We start from the raw sequence: 18799 nt of genomic DNA, 5'->3' as shown, positions 1-18799 counted from the left end.
TGCACCTGGGGAGGGGATAGTTAAAAAAGGGGGGGGGGGAGATAAATGCAAAAACTGAGCAACTGGAGACTAAACATATGGCAGGTGAAGGGGCAGGGTCAGCACAAGGGGAAAAAGTGCAACAACATTAAAAAAAATAATAATGAGTGACTGACTGACAGGGAGGGGAAAAAGCCCACTGACAGTTGTTAGCTGATTAAAGGCAATATGTAATTGAAACAAAAGCAAAACCACAAAGAAGTGAGAAATAACCCCCACCCCTACCCTTCATTAAACAACCAATTAAAAAAAAACTTCAGGTAAGCTTTGCTGCTTAGGAAAAAAAAGCAAAGCAAGATTTCCACAAAGAGAAACTGCCCAAACCCTGCCCCAAGAGCCCATCCGGCCGCGGTGGTCCAGGACCTGTGTCCGTACGGGTGGCTGTTTGTCCGCTCTGCAACACACCTGGGCTGGATTTGTCCAATTCCCGCCCCCCAAAACCAGCTGAGGCTGGTGTTGCCAAACCCGGGGTTCCCCCAGTCGCTGGAGCCTGAGCTTGGTCTCAGGGAGCAAATCCCCTGTGGTGCCCTGGGCATTTGATGAAATGGAGGTGGAATATATGTGTGTGTATCTATACAATATGATTTAGTATGTGTGCGCATATACACACACACACAACACACACAAAACCCACAAAACATATATATATGCATATATATACACACACACAATATGTATGATTGTGGAAAAATATATATTCATATTATATGTATGTGTGTATGTAGATATGATATAGTTTATATCATATCAATCATATTTATTATGTCTTATATACAATATATTATATAATGTACATAAATATAATACATCTACACATATAATACATACTTTTATACACACACACACACACATGCGTGTGCGTGATGCCTCTTCCAGTGAGCCTTTATAGCATTAAACCACCAGAGCCATTTCTACCGAGCAGGAGGCCGATGCCCTCCCTGCAACACCGACTTGGACCAAGGAGAAGCCACACCAGCCAAGAGCGCGCCAAGAGCGGGACGGTGATGAGCGCGCGGGGCCGGGGCCGAGCCGGGCTCCCCTCCCAGCCCTCAGCCTCCGCGGGCGATCGATAGTGGTAAGAGCCTCCCTGGCAGCCTCATGGAGCCGCCGGCCCCCCGCCCTTCTCCGAGAGGATGCTGGGGTCTGGGGCTTGGCCAGGGATCGATGGAGCTGTTTGGGGTCGGACCCTGAGGCCGCTGCAGCCGCAGCACGAGGTTTTTCACCCAAAGGAAATAATAAATATATACTTTTATTGCAATACCAGCGCTGGGCTTTTCTTCGTTGCAAACAGCCGCATGGCGCGGGGCTCCTTTGGGGCGGCTGCAGCTCAGGGCACCATCCCCGTGCTCCAAACGCCACCGGCGCCTATTAACGAGGTCAGCGATACCGAACGCTGACGGCAGATTATCTGGCTGTTGACATCAATCGTAATCTCCCCGCGCTGCCTCCAAACAATTATGGGAAAGGCTTGGGTTTAACGATAAAATGACACTGGAGACGGGTTACTGGATTTCCATGGATTTTCTGCAATCTGACGGCAGCGAGGGCTGAGCGGGGCCGGCAGAGCCGCGTGGGTGCGGGGCAGCACCCAGCGAATTTAGGAGCTACCATCAACACCAGCCCTAAGTCCGGGGGGGGGTTCATCAAGCTCATCCCTCCTGCAGGCAGCATCTGCCCGTGTGGCGGGCTCCCCTGATGCAGGCAGGGAGCCTTTTCTTGGCCAGGCAGGCAGGACCCAGGCAACATCTGCCCAGCCCTCGGGGGGTCTGGGACAGACCCGGCCCCGGTGGGTGGGCGGGCGGCAGCCCCCAGCATGGCAGATTGCAGGGCCCGCATTAGCTACCCCCACCGGCTTTGTAGATTAAAGAATTATGAACTCCTGAAGTTTTGCAATATTAATGATTGTAGCCATCTGTTAATCTGGCAGCCAGCAACGAGCTGGTTTTTTACTTTGCTTGGTCCAGTTATTAAAACTGAGTATTTTTGGTTTGGCAGGCAGCTGGAGGCGTGCGACTCCCCCGTGTCGCTGTGCAATGACTTGCATCCCGTCCCTTATTGCTGTCCCCGCGTTATTTAGGTGCAACGTGGGAGCAGGTCCGAGAGCAGGGGGAGAGGAACTCCCCAGGCAGGAGCTGGTCCACGGGCAGGGGAGGGGATGCTGTGTGTGACAAACATAGCCCGCTGCTACGCTGCGCAGGACCCAGGGATGTTCTCTGGGGGTGGGGGACGAGCACCAAGCCGACAGCCCCCACCACCTTGCAGAAGCTGTCCCTAGGAAGCACGGGGTCTGCCCTCAGCGCCAGCTGCTAATTATGGCTCTCTTTGGGATGGTGCTTTAGATAACAGTTCTCCGGTGCGCACTCTGAAGGGATAAACTCATTTAGCAGGTTAATTAGTGTCCTTGGTAGAAATGGTATCAGCACTCTCCCAGCCCACTCAGCAGGCGAGGGTGGGAAGGGTAACGCATGGTTGGGGTACATCACCCTGTACATCACCCCCAGCTCCGCTGGCGCTGTGGCCATGAACATGCTCACTGACAATTTTATCGTACAAATCCGCCATTGCCCACATCGCCGAGACAGTAAAGCTGCCCACTTCACGCTTCACGTTCTCTGTTCAGATCCAGAAAGATCTCGGCCTCGTTCTCCAAGCGTACCCTGCTGGCATGTGCATCACCGTTTCCCCCTTGAGCAGAGGTGGAAGAGCCACGGGGGTTTACCAGCAGCACTAGGCAGGGGGGTTTATTTGTTTGTTTGTTCTGAAATACCACACCGAGAACTCCCCGCTCTGGCCCGCAAACAGTTTATTAGCACTGTACTTCAGAAACCCCATCCGTAACCAACGGTGATGCACGTACGCCGAAGGGGTCTGCTAACTGCTGACCCCAACCAAGCAGCCCCTGGGCCCACAGGTACCTTACGCTCCTGGGCTAGATGACGTTATTCCCATTCCAGACTTTAAGAACATAAGACAGCTTCACTATTTTCAGATGAAATTTTATTTTCGATACAGGCACTTACTTGCAAATGTTCTATTTATTGTTTGGCAGTACCAGCTGTACACACACTTGCTAAAGCAGCAGAGTTCTCTTTGCTAAAATACAATACTTGGATGAGAGCTCTAGGTGCCCATTTTCCTCTCCAAACTATGCATTTCAATTTTTAATGAGCTCTGTTCGTCTCAACTGTACCTGGAGCAAAGCAGACATCAGCCTTCAATTCACCTTTGGGGTTATACGAGTCGTAGTCTCAGGGTACCGGGAAGATGTTTGCTACGGTGGTTGACTGTAGTGACTATACCTGTCTATCCAACCCATGTCCAAAGTCAAGTGCAGATCTTCAGAGAAAGTCTCTTCCTCGTACATAAAAGATTATATCATTATCCACAGTATAATCCTCACTATAAGGGCTGCTATAATTCATTAAAATGGAGAAGTAGACAATGAATAGATATGCCATTTACTTACAGTAAATAAGCAGTTCCTAGCCTTTCCTCGTGATGGTAAATCCAGGCTCGAAGGGGTAACAAAAGCCCTGCCCTCACCTGCTCCCTCTCCCTCCTGTGCCCAGTCCCGCACGGGGCACCGTTCAGGGCGACGCTGAAGTCTACGCCCAGTCCAAGCTCAGTCTGATATTAAGGCTTGCCTGGTTTTGCTGTTGTCTCTTTGCACCCACAGCAAAGTGACAAAGCACGATGTAAGCCCCCGTTGTCAGCATGCTCGGGGGCTAACAAAATTTGGAGGGTTGAGAACAGGAGCCTTCAGGGCAGTCGGCTGCCCAGCCTCTCCATTACTGGGAGAGCACCCAGAGAGCATTTACAGGCCAGACTGCACGTCGAGAAAGGAGGAAAGCTTTTACACCAGGGCAAAGCGGAGAACACAGATACAGCACCTACGAAGAAGATTAGTGTTTGCAGCCTCCTTCCCCCTCTTTTTTCTCCCCCTCAGCCATAACAGCAACAGGGACCTTCTACTACTCAAGCAGATGAGGCGAGAAAGATCATATTATTAGGAACATGCAAGAAACACCTCTCTTGGAAACCGGGATGAAACACCGCAGTGCATCCTGAGGAGCACAGAGCAGAACGGGACAGCGCGTGGCCAGCCCTGCCGACAGTCAGCAGAACCAGATTCCCGAGTACCAGGGGGCTTCACTGACCTCTGCTTGTCCTGGCTGAACTTGGACAGCACGAGATAAAGGTACAGCCACTGTTTTAAAGAAAAAAACCACACAAAACAACCACAACAAAAAAACAAAACACAAAACAAAAAACCCACAAAAAAACCCCAAAACAGAACTGACAACGTAACGACAGAATTTCTAGAGTTTTACTTAAAATTGTGTCAATTTAGATACATGTACACTTTTGTAGAAAACTTGAATAGCGTAGCTTATTTAGGGTAACAAAAGCTGCAAAAGCCACTGAAAGCCTTAAATGTGCAAAATACAGTTCATCTCAACTTCAGATTTTTTTTTGTCCCCTGACTGCCAAACCAAAGCAGACGGGTATCATAGCAGGGCACAGAAGAGTATAAACCAGGCTAGAAATATTTCTCTATTTCTACCTCCACAGTTCAAAAGTTAACTCTTAAACTTACCACCATAATAAGGATCTGAGAAACCCAGAGAGCCATCAGCACAGTCTAACAGTCATCTTTTGTAGAAAATAAAAACGAAGCCCTGCACTGGAAAACCCTGAAAACTAGATTTTTATTTATTTACAAACAAAACAAGCTATTTACTGCAGCAGGCCTTCCCGAATCTGGTTTCTTGAAGCAAGTAAGAAAGCCTCAGTTAATGTCCTTCAGCCTCAAGCGTGGTTTATTTTTTATAATTATACACTAAAGAGGGTGTGCAAACAGCATTTTCATGCGTACTGTTGTACACCGGTGGAGAGGCAGTTCTTTTTTAAACTTTCGCTCTCTCGGCAGTTGTTCTGCTGCAGACATCTCGCCCACAGCGCATCTGTGCGACACAACAGAAACTGAGATTGTGGCGCTTTCTACTTCATCCGTGTTTCTCTCCCCTCATTCCCCCCCCGATCAGCATCTCTCTACAGACCGGCTTTTTTAAAAAAAAAAAACCCGCTACCTCTTTAAACAACTGCTTAGTACATGGACCTGCAAGAAAGGAAACTTCAAAACACGTCTGCTGAAATACAGCCACCGTTCACCGTCTTAACCTAGGATTTCAGTTTTGGATTTGTCTGAAGTCAGTTGTTAGCTGAATGTTTTTGGAGATGACAACCAAAGCAGAACTCAAGGGACTCCAGGAAGAGATTTCTCAGATTAAGGCAAATTGGAAAATACTCCTGAAGATTTGGCCAAATTACACGTTTTCAAAAATGTTTATGAACTTCGAGACTTCATGATGAGCTGCGGTGCCAAGGGGCAGGTGCCTTAATCCCTGGGCAGAGAAAAAAAAATAGTATCCTTCAGTAATTTTTATAACAACGTTATAATAACTGACATTGACGTATGATATATTTGATACATGATATATCAAATGATATATTTAAATATCTAATTGATAGGTAACACAGTTGTCATTGATATGTTTTGTTGTTAGATTCTAAAATACAGAGATACTCACTGCATTGTGAAAGAAGTTGCAAAGATGCTTTGCCCACGGACACCTGAAAAACAGATATAGATCCTTAATCCATTTTCTCATAAGGACACACCCACCCCCAGTTTCAGCCACTCTGAGTTTCGCGTTGATCAAAGCTTTACAAGAAGGCTAATCCAACAATTCACTTCAACTTCCAAATGGAGATGATTTCAGCATCAGATGTACAGTGAAATAATTAAGACAAAGATAGACCATAAGAAACAGCAGTTCACGAGAGTCTCTCGGATCACTGCTAGAGCATACTGTAAAGCCTCACAAAACAAAAAAAGACAATTAATGGAATCACAAATTTGTTAAATACAACTTGGCTCATACACAACTGAGTGAAATTAGGTATTTTAGTCTCTCAGCTACGCACAGCAAAGGCTGGAGAGAAGAAAGAGACAGAAGCCTTTCACAAAGAGGGTCAACTTACACGTCCATGATTTCCACTTAAGACAGCAACTAAGAAGTGAATTCTCAACATTACCCTGCTGCCATCAGCTACGCGTGAATTAGAAGCGCCAGAGCAGGCAATTACTCTGCCTTCCCGTCTACAACCACAAAGTCAATTCATTTTAAAACTATTATGTCAACACATTAGAGTCTATCACTCCAAAGCCCGTAATGCTTTACTGCGTAACACAGGAGAGCAAGGATTATACTTATAAACAGCTAGTGGCTTCAGAAGTGACACGTCAGTGCTTTATTATAATTTGCAATCTAAATGAAGTACTCGGACTTTATCAGAACTCTGTTTTCCCCACCCACTGAGGCTCTGTGCTGCTGCAGAGCAAGTGGTCTCTCTTCTCTTTAAAAAGGGATAAGAATGACAGGCACAAACTTAATGCTGTCCTCAGTTTGCATTACAGCACACATATGTTCCTGAATCTTCAGTTTTTGGTGGGGATCTACTCCCTCACCACCACGTGAAGCATTTCTTACAAGTTTACAAGAAACGTTGACACCTGCACACCCATTTATTCTTGTAGATACACAGTAACATACATTTTGAGCTACTTTCAACTATTTTCTCTAAATACAGTTTTATGCAGTATTATGCCGCCTTAGAGTCCGGTAACTACTTTGCTGTAAATCCCAGTTAGGTTTTTTGGTGGTTGTTGATGACAATGATATTAAAGTAATAGAACTAGGCTGTACCGTATGTAATCTTAACGACTGCTCAGGGTTGCCAAGAGCAGATAACATGTTTTTCTTAACGTTGGGCACTGGGAAGTGAGAAGGCCATTCGGTTGCAACAGGTAACACACAACAATTTCAAATCTACCCAAAATATTGTGTTCAGTATCTTTACCACTGCTAGTAACAGTATTAACAATAATAAAAAACAAGAATGAATTGTAACTTAAGACTGTTAATTAAGAGAAAACTACCATCGGTGTTGCAACACAATGATTTTCTATTTGGCTATGATGAAGATTCACACTTACATGTGCAGGTTCTCTGTAATAATATTCAGAGTGAACAGGCCAATGGATTGCATCTTCTTATGTCTGCATGTCAGGAACAGGCAAAGGAATTCACCCACGTACTGGGGACCAAGGTTTTGCCACCTAAGCAATACAAAACCAGGAAACAGAACAGAGCTCTTCAGAGACAACCTTCCTATCGATTCCTAGCATCTTGTTTGCATTCTTGACTTACCCAAAGCACTGGGCTGGTTGGTTTCAAAGAGCTAAGGTTTATATCTCTGCTAAACGCTACTGCGGCGGGACTGCTCTTACTGTTTCCATGAACAGACAAAACTTCAGGGAGAAAGTGTTTACTCACAGTTTTAGCATTGTTGCTTTCTGACGATTTAGATCTCTCAAAATCAGGTTGACAGTACCATGGAGAACATGTTCTTCATAGGAAAGATGGTCCAATAACAGCCTCAGAGCCCAAAAGTTATTCTAGGAAGAGACAAAATAAGACCAGTGATTTAACCTAATTGCCAATTGTTTCTTAAAAAAACAGAATAAATTAAAGGTCAGCAAAGCTAAAGGGGAACAAAACCAAGTTAAATATGTCTAAAATCTCCAAGCTGGCATTACACAGATTTTAAATATCATTTGCTTTAATCTCTTCGAACAGAAATCAGTATCTAGGACTCACCCCAAACGCCAGGGCTATCTCTAAGAAGGAAGTCAAGTACGGAAGATCACAAAAAAGCATCTGTTGTACTGCTTGCACTGCGAGAATAAGACAAGCCTCATGGTGCAACTATAGGAAGAGATATCAACAAGAAGAGACATATATTTAAAAGCCCACTTTCCCACCACTTGTGTATCGTAACCAGTCAAATCAGCACTAAGTTACTATCATTCCAGTCAGAGGGGTTGGATGTCAGACACGACATCCACAAGAATCTTATGAAGACCAAAAGATGGGGGAATAGAACAGGCACTTCTATTTATATAGCACCTTTCACCTGGTGCTCTCAAAAGTCCTCACAGAAACACAAAGTCTCACACTGTCACAGAAGTAGAATTAAAGGAAAAAAAACCTTCTGGCCCAGTAGTCACATATTTGGAGAGTGAGCTAAATGTAACTTCCTCAAAAGAAGTAAAAAAGATTAAGATAGCTCCTTAGATGTATTGACTGTATTTAATATAGAATACATTTCAAGCCATCTTTAAACATGTTTCACTACACTTGAAACCATCATTCAAAACAAGTTTAGAAATTCTGGGCTATTCCAAGTTTTGAGACAAACAGACTGTCAAATCTCAAAGGATGGTCTCCAGTTTGAATCAAACACAAGATTACCCTGTGAGAAGTTAAGACAGAATCAATTATTACCAACCCTCCCACTTCATAAATGCATAAATTTGGACAGTGATGAAGTAAGACTTGTCCTAGGTTGAAGATGGTGTCAGACCAGAACAGACCCTAATAGTTTTCCAACCTTCAGATATCTGCTCTAGCCTTTAGGCTGTGCTAAGAAGTCTTACGCTGATTCCCCCCAAAAAAACCTTCAAGCCCCCTCTTAAAAGCTTTTCATAACAATCCAGCTGTTTTCAATACTATTGTATCTTCAAGCACAATAAAACAAATGGTAAGTTTCCTTATTGCCATGTGCACACTTACATGGGGAGAGAAAAGAGCAGGTGGTAAAGAAACATTAATTTTTGCCTTCAGTTCCTCCAAAAGGCCGCCGCTGGCAGCGAGCACTCCCTGCAACAGAAGTAATGAGTCACGAGGAAAGAGGAAGGGTATCCAGACACTCTACAAACATCACACAGCGCCCAAGATGGTTCCTTAATGTGCTTTTACTTATTTTTTCAGCATTTTTACAGATGCGGTTGACTGTTCGCCATACTCAAGGGAAGCTGAGGCTCTACAGCGCTAACCAAACCATATCGCATAACCTCTTCATTTTAACCTATATGCTTAGCAGACAGTTATTTCTGTTCTTGTGAAGAAAATACCCAGATACTGACTCTTCAGGATTATCTGAACACATTTTTCTTAAACTGCTTTCCTATCCATTTTGTTATCTGATCCATCTCAACATTAAAAGATATAGAATCAGTATTAGGCATTGAGCTGCAAGCTGCATTTAACACTCCTGAATCACAGCGTTCTGCCGAGTGTTACATCTGGCACATGCCACAGGAGTATTTGAGGAGGCACTGTGAAGTTAACCTTAGTATTTAGAAGAATGAGCTAGTGCCCACATCAAATGAAGTCTGGTATAAAACCAAGACAACAGATTCTCTCATTTCACAGTATCGTTCCAGTTACCTTTTGGAAGTCAAGCGGTGGCTCTTTCAGGGATAGGGGATGTAGGTGCCCGCTTTTTTCCAGCAGACTGCTACTACCCAAAATCATGATGAGGGAACTCCAGCATTTAGGCTGAAACACAGCAGAACATTTGTTTACAAAGTCAAATCTATTCACAGAGGTGTAAATATTCGGAGAGAAGAGGGTTCTGATAGTAAATCCTTGCATTAGAGAAGCAACTGGACAAAACAGGTAATATACGGAAACACTCGATGGGCCACAGAAACACAGTTTTAATACAGACTCACATTCCTGTATAGTGACACATTGCTGTAAAGGAGTTTGAGCGCCTGCTTAACTAGAACACCATCTTTCAAGGGAGACCCTGCAAGAAGAAAAAATCCAAAACATATCTTACATTCCCTGAATAACTATAGAGTGTGAACACAAACAAGATATTAACTTAGTTACAGATATGTTTCTACAGAAACCTAACAAAGAGCAATAAATGAGTGCCTACAGCTATTTTACAATTTTTTGTAGGTTCTGAACAGTAAAACAACATCAACTGTAAAATGCTATTCTGGAAAGCTGCAAAGAACTGAATACAATTTAGACTAAGCCATCACAGCAGGTAATCCAGAACCGAGTCTTCATCACGTACATCCCACCACAGTACAGTGCGATACACACTGTCGGTATCTCATCCGTCTAAGAATTCTACTAGTAGTTGAACATCTCCAAAATAAATCTTTCATTTCAGAATACACCTTGACAAGTAGCACGCACCAAGACAGGTGATCACAGTTATCAGTGGCTGAACTAATGACAGAATGTAATACACAGATCGTGAAACCCTTTCCATCAGGAAGCTTTTATTCTCAAGGTCAAGGCTGAGACATACCATAAAGCTAAGTTACACACTGCCATTGGTAATGCCATGATGTAATAGAGCTTTGTATTTTATTTTAATAGGTTGCTTTCAGCAAAACAGCTTCACAGCTGACAAAATTAGCATTTTGTGTGAAGTATACTAAACAAATTCATGCTCAAATATAAAGACATTCTTCTTGCCTAGTGTTATGTACCATGCTTTAGTCTGGACAATTTATAGTTGGGTTCAGAGTCCCTCCGAATGTTACCAGATTTAATGAAAAAGTAAAAGCTGTAATTAAGTAAGGTTCTAAACATATGTAAGCAAGAAATCACACTTGCCAACTGTAATCCAGGGCCCAGAGTCTAGCATAGCCTTTCCAGTGGGGACACTGCCTGTTCTGAACATCTTCAGGTAGACCTCGAACTGAAAAGGCGTTATCCGGCAGGCAGTACAGCAGGCGAGGCTATTGACGGGAAACAACAGCGAATGCGCAGCATCGAGGAAGTCTCCGGTTTTACACAAATAGAATGGGATTATATCTCGAAGATCTCTTAACCTGGAAAGAAGGAAGAAAGGAATATTTGATTTTCATTAACATGAAAGTTTTACAATATGTATGTATAGATCTGATTACGCTTGACCACTAATAAGTTACATCCAATAAGGCAGAAGTTAGTTAATAGTTAGGCAATGCAATATTACTCTCACTTAGAAAACAGCCACCAAAATCCTACTGCTTTTCATTCTGCCAGTTTATTACACATTGAAGAAACACAGACTGGGACACAGCAAAGAAACAATTAAAAAAAAAAAGAAAAAAGCCATTTACCCTTTGGTATCATTGCATTTCACAGCTCTCAGGTAGCGAACAACTTCTTTATAGCTGAGGAGAAAAAAAAAAAGAGGGTGAGTAGGAAGAGGAAGGAAGTGCAAAGCTATGTACAGGTCAATCAAATATTTACTACAATTAACGAAGCAGAACAGTAGATCTTCCCATGCAAGAGACATTGCACAATAGGATAGAAATACAACTGGCAGAAAGAGACAGCTGGAAATGAAATAAGCTCCAAGAAGCTGTCCACAGATTCTCTCTGTACTCTGGCAAAATAAAACAGGAGGTTGCCTTTCAATTTAATTCTTTAAGTGGACTGTATTCCTTTGAATACAGACTTCTGAAGACCGAGATACCACAATGCACTTTTTTGCTGTCTTCCACCTCGTCAGACTTTGATGAACAGAATTTGTTTTAAACATCAACATCTAAAACCTACTGAGGTTATGGAAACAGTTATCCACTTCAACATTCTTTTCTGGTCCTGAAGTGTTCAAAGGGCTTGATTCTGCTCTGAAAAACTTCAAAAAGCTACTGGCCTTGTTGATAAGTAAGGGGCAGGAACAGCTTCAAATGTGTCTGTGTTTTGTATGTGTCCCCATTATACAAAACTCCTGCAGATGTTAGGGAAACACTATACTGCAGTCAATACCGTGCAAAATGTAAAAGTTGAGTTCATAAAATGAAAAATCCAGAACAAGACCAAACCAATCTTACTTCTTTTTGTCTACCAATTTCTCCACTCGAGCCTCTATAACAGGGAGTGTTTCCCACAGAAATACTTTTCTTCCTTTCTGTGTTCTTTGACCAGTGATGTTCTGGCCTTTTAAAACCGTGGTCAGTAATACATGGTCCCATGGCACGACATTCAAGCTGGAAGTACAAAAAATAAAGTAATTTTTAACCATGTTTTGTTTGTATACCGCAATTTATTTCCCTTAACACAAAGATTTACCAATAAAACATTTTGAGGTTTACATTGTTTGTATACCGCAATTTATTTCCCTTAAGTAACACAAAGATTTACCAATAAAACATTTTGAGGTTTACAGCTCACTTCTGGGGGGAAAAAAAGAAAGAAAAAAAAAAGAAAAAAGAAAGCTATATGGACAACAACTTAGCCATAGCATCAAACAACAACTTTTCCTGTAAGGACAGGACAAATACAAAGCAGCTAATACTGAAATCTTCCTATGAAGTGCTCACACCTAACACTATCAGTGAAAGAACTATTCTATAGAGCTGTTTTCAACTCAGGCAACTGTATAAAAATATATCCTGTAAACAAAAACCAACGAACATACCTATTTGAGAAGCCAAAACAGTGACATGGAAGTGAGATGGACTGAAAAAAGTTAACAAACTTTTCATACAAATTCTTTGTAAAGTCACACAACACCAGCATCCTCTGAAGTTGTGTTGTGATCCTGTTTTGAAAAGAAAAAAAAAACAAAACCAAAATCTCTTGAAATCAGATGAATTACTGTTAAGTTGTTGCATTTTTTTTTTTTAATCCTATAGGAAAGTATTCTATAGAAGTTTGGGGGTTTTTTTGGTTAAACATCAGACAGTTTGGATCTATGTTTAAATTTGTGCTTTAAGATTTGTAGTGAATAATGGTATTGCTCTTTTGTTATTATTTCTTAAACACCAGTGAAACCAAGGTTCTGTGGTCTTAAGTTTTAAAACAAAGATCCCCAGTGAGTGTATGCGAGAAACGCTGCAGAACCCGATAGGCACCCTGATCAACCTGAGCTCCTGGCAGCTTCACAGCTAGTGAAACCATTTGTGTCTTAACTGAAAACTGGAGATAACACACAGACACAAAGAAGAGTTCACTCCTTTAAAATTGGGGGAGGGAGGCAAAAAATTCCTTTTCCTGTTCTTTTAAAGTAAGAAATTAAAAAATTCAAGAACAGTAATTTAAAATGAAAACTGATACAGGATTTAGGTTAAACCTGTCATTAGTTTCAAATAAGAGGTGAGACTATATAATTGTTTTTGAGTGCTCCTGAAAAAAGTTAATTCTTAATTCATTAACCTTCTGTTGCAAGTGAATTTCGGGTTAAAGGTGAAATATAAAGCTAAAATGAGAAATGAATTAAGCCAAGTGAGCTAGATGACCTCATTCATCAGCCTCTGGGGGAACTTTACTATGTTACATCCCTGACTACTCCATCCCAGTGGAGTACTAGAAGGCTGCTGTTTTGATCTTTTACAGACACTATTTACTCTTTGGTTTAATAACCACAAGTAGCTACCTGACACCACCTTCTGGTCTGGCCTTACAGAACACTCCTAGACTACAGCTGAAAAGTAATCCATCTTGGCTTTGAGTTCCCCATTGAGTTACTCTCCTTTGAGGCAACAAAGAAGGGTTTGAATGTTTACGTGGCTCTAAATAAGGCAGGTATTGCTCTTGTCCTTCACAGAATGGAACTAATATTCAACAGAGCTTCTAAAAATCCCGATTTGTAGTGTACAACTGTAGAACCTGATAATCACGCTGAGGTCCCTGGTCATTAGGCTGATCGGTGCATGTTATTGTTTGTATTCTTCTGCCTGTCCCTACCCATCTGCATTCTACACGCAGGCAGCAGCAGGCTACTCTTGCTCTGCTCAAACAATACCTAAGACAGTACAATGGGGTCGTGTTCCCGATAAGGAGTTCCTGATGCTACAGAACCATAAGATTATACACCTGTGCAAGTTTACTTTTGGCTTTTAAGAGCTAAAGCATTCACTTTTTTCTTTATGCCTTTGCATAAGTCATTTGAAATGCATTTTAAATGCAAGCAGAAAGTTTGCAGCCAGCAACCACCCCATTGCCATCTCATCATATGATAGGACAAGTCTTACCTCTGCAACAGACAAGGGACAGCAATCTTTAATGAAGCAGTATGACCAAGGTTCTGCCAGCTTCTAAGAGGGGAGGAAAAAAGCACTAATTAATGTTTGGCTTGTTTTCCTGCTTTTTCCCCTTCTCTATACTCAACTGTTATAAGAAAACACTTTCTTAAAAAGCATTGGGAGCTATCATGCTAATAAAAATTATTCCAAACAGATGAAAAAAGTGCTTAAAGTGTAAAACACATTCTAAAATTAACACTGATTTACAAGCAGTACCTAACCAACTGAAGCATACCACCCCCCTGACCCAAGCAAAGTAAAGCAGTACCAAGCCTTCTAACCTGCTGTATTAGACCACCGTGGGCACATCTTTGTTTTTACAGGGCCTCTGAAGGGCTGTATATCATCCCACGAGGGCCAAACCACATCCCATGTAACTACAGTGAACTCACAATAAGTGTACAAAGAGAGACCTACCCAAATAACGTATCCAGCCTGCTCCTTGCAAACCTTGACAGTTCCTCAGAAAGAATTACAGAGGAGCTGCTGTTTCTGGCCTGTTGAACCAACCCAGACCACGTTTACTTCTCCTTTATAAAAATCCTTGAATTTAAGCCCCAAAATATTTAGGTTTTGCAAAGCAAAGCTCTGCATCCTTGCTCAAGCTAGACAGTAATCAAGCATGAAACAGCCATGATATAAACAAGAAAATAAACAGCACAAGTAGCAAACACTGAAGTATTTAACCTCTGTTTTTATTTATTTATTATGCAGTCCTCCCAGCTGACAGGTCAGCCTCCAGACTTACGGGAGGCATCTAAAACTTACTACCCAAGGAACACCACATCCACCCTTCTTTCCAGTTCAGCAGCAGATGTTTCTTCACACAATGCAGCTTGTGCTCTCTCCACTCAGGAAAGCTCCCCTACCCCTGTAACCTTCTCCTGGGGAATTAACCCCACCTGCCACCATCTGCTGTCTGTCACCCTCCCTCCTCCCAGTTCTCATCTCAGATGCCTTCCCCTTGTTGGGCATCATCTCCCCTCCTCCTGACTCAATCCCACTTAACTTCTTCCTCTCCTCATCCAACCTTTAACCTTCTCTTTTCCCCCCAAATCCCTCCCTGTAACCAATCTCCTTTCTCCCTCAGGTGCACTCATTTTCCTCCCACTGTGCTGCAAGCCAGGGCTGTGATCTTTATACTGTCCTTACTCTTAACAAATGGAAAACCTCTCTCACTTAGTCTCCTTCCTTTGAGAAGCAAATGAAGATTACACTCTAGATGTGGAACTGGATACTTACAAAGCAGGGTCTTTATGAAGTGCTATCTCTTTAGCTGCTCCCAGAAACATGACAGCAGCAGCTTTAGGACTCTCTCTTTCTGCCTGATTTAAAAATCTTGTTACCAGCGCAAAAACTCCAGAATACCTAAGAAAGTTAAGTAGTCTGTAAGATAAAGTGTCTGCAATGATGGACTTCGTAAACAAATGGCAATTATGACCATTCTACAGTTTGAGAGCAAATTGACTTGCCTTTCCTTGAAAAGCACCTGCAACAGGCTGAAAAAGTATTTGCACAGCCATTACTTTAAGCATTTTTGAGGCACATACCATTGAGTAAAAGCTGAACCCCATCCTAAAAAGCAAATCAGTAAAAATACGGGCTTTACTTTCATGCTTTCCCAGGTTATAATAATGAGGGATATTATCAAGTGTCTTAGTATAGCACAAGAGATGTATTTAAAGTTGTGTTTAAGATGTGTTTAAACTACATCCAAGTGCAATTTAACAGCTCACTGGCCAAGTAAGTTGTCTCAACTATGTTTCTGCTATATCAGATGCCACGATTCTGATTATGACTTGACTAAAGGAAATCAAACCTGCACTGACCAGTACGTACTGCTAGTAGCTGAGTTCTGTTGACACTTACTTGTATACAACCTCCATGTTGCGCGATCTGCAGACATTGCACTGCCCAGGAGGCAATTTTGGGAGGCAAAAGCATTCATGTTGTGCGGGAGGCATTCTTTCTCCGATCAGATACTTATTATATTCCACAGAAAGTTCCTGGATAAATTTTATTAGAAGACTTCCTAAGAGAGCAGACAGATGTGAAACTGTTAGTGCATTTTTTTGTTTTTTCAAAACTAAAAGAAACAGAAAGACAATCATAAGTACCCCATGCGAAATATTTAGCAAGTTACTCGCACCCAATCTTACTGGCCAGGAAAGCTTTCTTGCTTCTTCCAGAGGGAGGAAAGCAGGAAAATACACAAGCTGGACTTGCAGACCTGCGTCTGGTCCGAGTACGGCCCAGAAAGAGAGTAGCAACAGTAAGCTGCTACCTTAAAAATTCACCAAGCCTTCACAAGGAGAGTTGTGAACCATCCATCAAGCCACAGACTGAGTAGCCACAGGTCTCCCAGGACAAAATGAGAGCGTAACACTTACCACCGTGCCGAAGGTCTGCATCTATATCTGTGAGCTCCAAATTGAACATTACAAGAACACCAGCCAAGGCAAAGTCACGCTGGTCCTTCCAGAATTTGCTTTTGTTGTGTGCATTGCAGTGACAGAGGGAAGGGGTTGTCCAATTCTGGCACTATTTCATAAAATGTGAAAGACAGGGAAAGGTTTTTTGTTTGTTTGTTTTTCTTCCAATTGAGCAAATCAAAAGTTATTTCCGCTGAGCGAAGGACTACAATTGATGTCATCCTTTACACACCTAGGCATAGCCACAGTGAAGTATTTTGACAGTCAGGGCAAGAGGCCAACATAGCAGTAACTTGATATCATGGCCAACAACAACAACATGACAGTCAGGGCAAGAGGCCAACATAGCAATAACTTGGTATCATGGCCAACAACAACAACAAAAAACCCCATAGTAATTTACCATCATTCCTGAATACCTTACAGAGGTAAGGGCTGGCTTACCCCATGGTAAATTGGTAACACAGCACTGTCTTTGCATGTTCACCCCAACTTTGCTCACAGTTCAAAGTTTTCTGAATTCTAAGAAAAACCCAAACCAGCCAACCCCACACACCCAATTCCCCCAACTCACCCACTCCCTCACTCTAGGTTAGGACAGTCTAAAAGTTTGACATTTCTCTAGTGCAGAGGAAAGCAATCTGATTTAGTAATTTGATTCCATGAAGTACACTGTGTGCCTAAAGCAAACAGGAGGTACGTTTTCTTATACCAAGTCAATGTCTGCTCCGACAACTGGCTAGACTACTAGAAATAAACCCAGACAGCGACCACATTTTTAGTAGCATTGTGAAGCAGACAGATGTCAACATTTAGGAGAGGAACTGTTAAAATAATCAAATTTCATGTATCGTTTATTCTTTCAGTTTGCTTAAGAGTGATTTCTTTTAAAAAGACTGTTGAGTAATTTACTCAAAGTTGTGCATTTCTTGATTACAGCTCTTCTCACCTCAGAAGCTTGTTTATCACAAATGTAGCAGTAGCATTGATTACAAATATCAGCATTTTTTCCAAGGGGTGAGCATGTCTCACATTCCATTCGCCTACAGAGTTGAAAAACAGAATGTTATTTATGAAACATGTTTGTCCAACTCTACTTCTGCTTTCAGACATTAAAAAGCTAACAAGGTTACTTGACAAGATGGACTAAACACGGAAAATGAAAGCCCCATATTAACCTCCACGTCACTGAACATACTCAAACGGGTGTATTGTACAATCATATCTTGCATGAGGCATCACTTTTGCTTGTTTACAGAAAGTAACCATTAGTTCACATTCCTCATCCACAACTTCTTCAGATTTCTCCTCTTCCACGGCAGACTTCTCTGTAGAAAAGAGAATATGCAGTGTAAATCAGTATAAAGGTAACTGCAACGTCATTACAAATTCAACCAGCTATTGACATTTATTTTTTAAAAACACTGTAAGGCACAAATTTTCTTATGGTTTCGTATGGCGCCCATAAGAATGGTATACTGGCTCGGGACAAAAAACTTCTGCACACGAGGCAATTTAATCAAAAAGGATCCAATCGACACTGAAAAGGCCTAGTCTCAGCTAGGTTTGTAGTATTTTGAAACTACACAGCAGTCTCCTTTAAGGTAATTAGTGCCATCAAAGAAATCCCAAAAGTTATGAAATAATGGCAGTTCCTCCTGGCTTTATTTATTTTTGAAGTACTTTGTTTTCCTAGCAGCAGAAAGACACATTTCAAGCATATCGCATTACATTTTACTTCAGTTTATTTCCAAAGTTCTTTACAGAACTTCACTGACAACCACAGCACAGTACTTACCCAACGGGTCTACTAACAGAACTGAATTCCCAAGCGTGCTCTCAGCTTCATCGTCGCTGATCAGGATTATGCTCTGCTCTTCCTCTTCTCTTTTCGATGGCCCCATGGTTATTGAACTCCAAAGGAAAGGAACTACTTGGCAGCTAATAGGACACAAAGATAGTTCCCACTTTGAAGGTCCTTTCCTCAAGAAGGGAAGGAGAAGACCTCTTCAAGACACAAACTCTTCATCTATGTTGAGTAAGTTACGCTAGGGACAGAAACCTTCAACCCCTACTGCAGTCAGCAGCTCAAAAAACATTGCAGTTTCCATCCAGAGCTGAGAGAACCCTAGAAACAAGGAGGTGGGAATAGGGGGAAAAAAAAAAGAAGAAGAAAAGGGTGAGAGCTGCATTCCTATGGTGGGACCACCCTTGAAAGAACTGGCTGACGATAACAACTGTCGTTACTCGCGATAACGCAGTGTCCCTTGCGGACTGGCGCCACCAGAGGCGCCCAGCGCCGACCCGCCTGCCCCCTCCCCTCACACTCCCAGTTCCCCAACCTCAAACAAGCGCCCCCCCAACGCACCCCGCA

General features: G+C 42.3%; 1 protein-coding gene across 1 annotated transcript; it reads right to left on the bottom strand.

Annotated features, from left to right (window-relative positions):
- Window positions 1-5147: 5147 nt before the first annotated feature.
- On the bottom strand, window positions 5148-10677 carry LOC103904924. Its single transcript, XM_009286475.2, has 9 exons — window positions 10590-10677; window positions 9683-9759; window positions 9396-9506; window positions 8739-8825; window positions 7764-7871; window positions 7440-7561; window positions 7100-7222; window positions 5631-5673; window positions 5148-5444 (listed from the first exon to the last, which is right to left on the bottom strand). Exons 1-9 carry the CDS (start codon window positions 10654-10656, stop codon window positions 5367-5369), a joined length of 816 nt encoding a protein of 271 aa, XP_009284750.1. The 5' UTR covers window positions 10657-10677; the 3' UTR covers window positions 5148-5366.
- Between the last annotated feature and the right edge of the window lie 8122 nt (window positions 10678-18799).

This window comes from Aptenodytes forsteri, unplaced genomic scaffold (genome assembly GCF_000699145.1).
Source record: "Aptenodytes forsteri isolate BGI_AS27 unplaced genomic scaffold, ASM69914v1 Scaffold55, whole genome shotgun sequence".
Classification (NCBI taxonomy): domain Eukaryota; kingdom Metazoa; phylum Chordata; class Aves; order Sphenisciformes; family Spheniscidae; genus Aptenodytes; species Aptenodytes forsteri.
The sequence above is the reverse complement of the archived record's forward strand: the minus strand, read 5'-3'. Positions and strand labels throughout refer to the sequence as shown.

Excerpts from the sequence above, each read along its gene's own strand:
- LOC103904924 (XM_009286475.2), bottom strand. The coding sequence starts at position 10,656 with ATGTTCAGAACAGGCAGTGTCCCCACTGGAAAGGCTATGCTAGACTCT. Across the intron at positions 9,760-10,589 it reads TGGGCCCTGGATTACAGTTG|GGTCTCCCTTGAAAGATGGT; the intron begins GCAAGTGTGATT and ends TTCTTCTTGCAG. Across the intron at positions 8,826-9,395 it reads CACCGCTTGACTTCCAAAAG|GGAGTGCTCGCTGCCAGCGG; the intron begins GTAACTGGAACG and ends CTTCTGTTGCAG.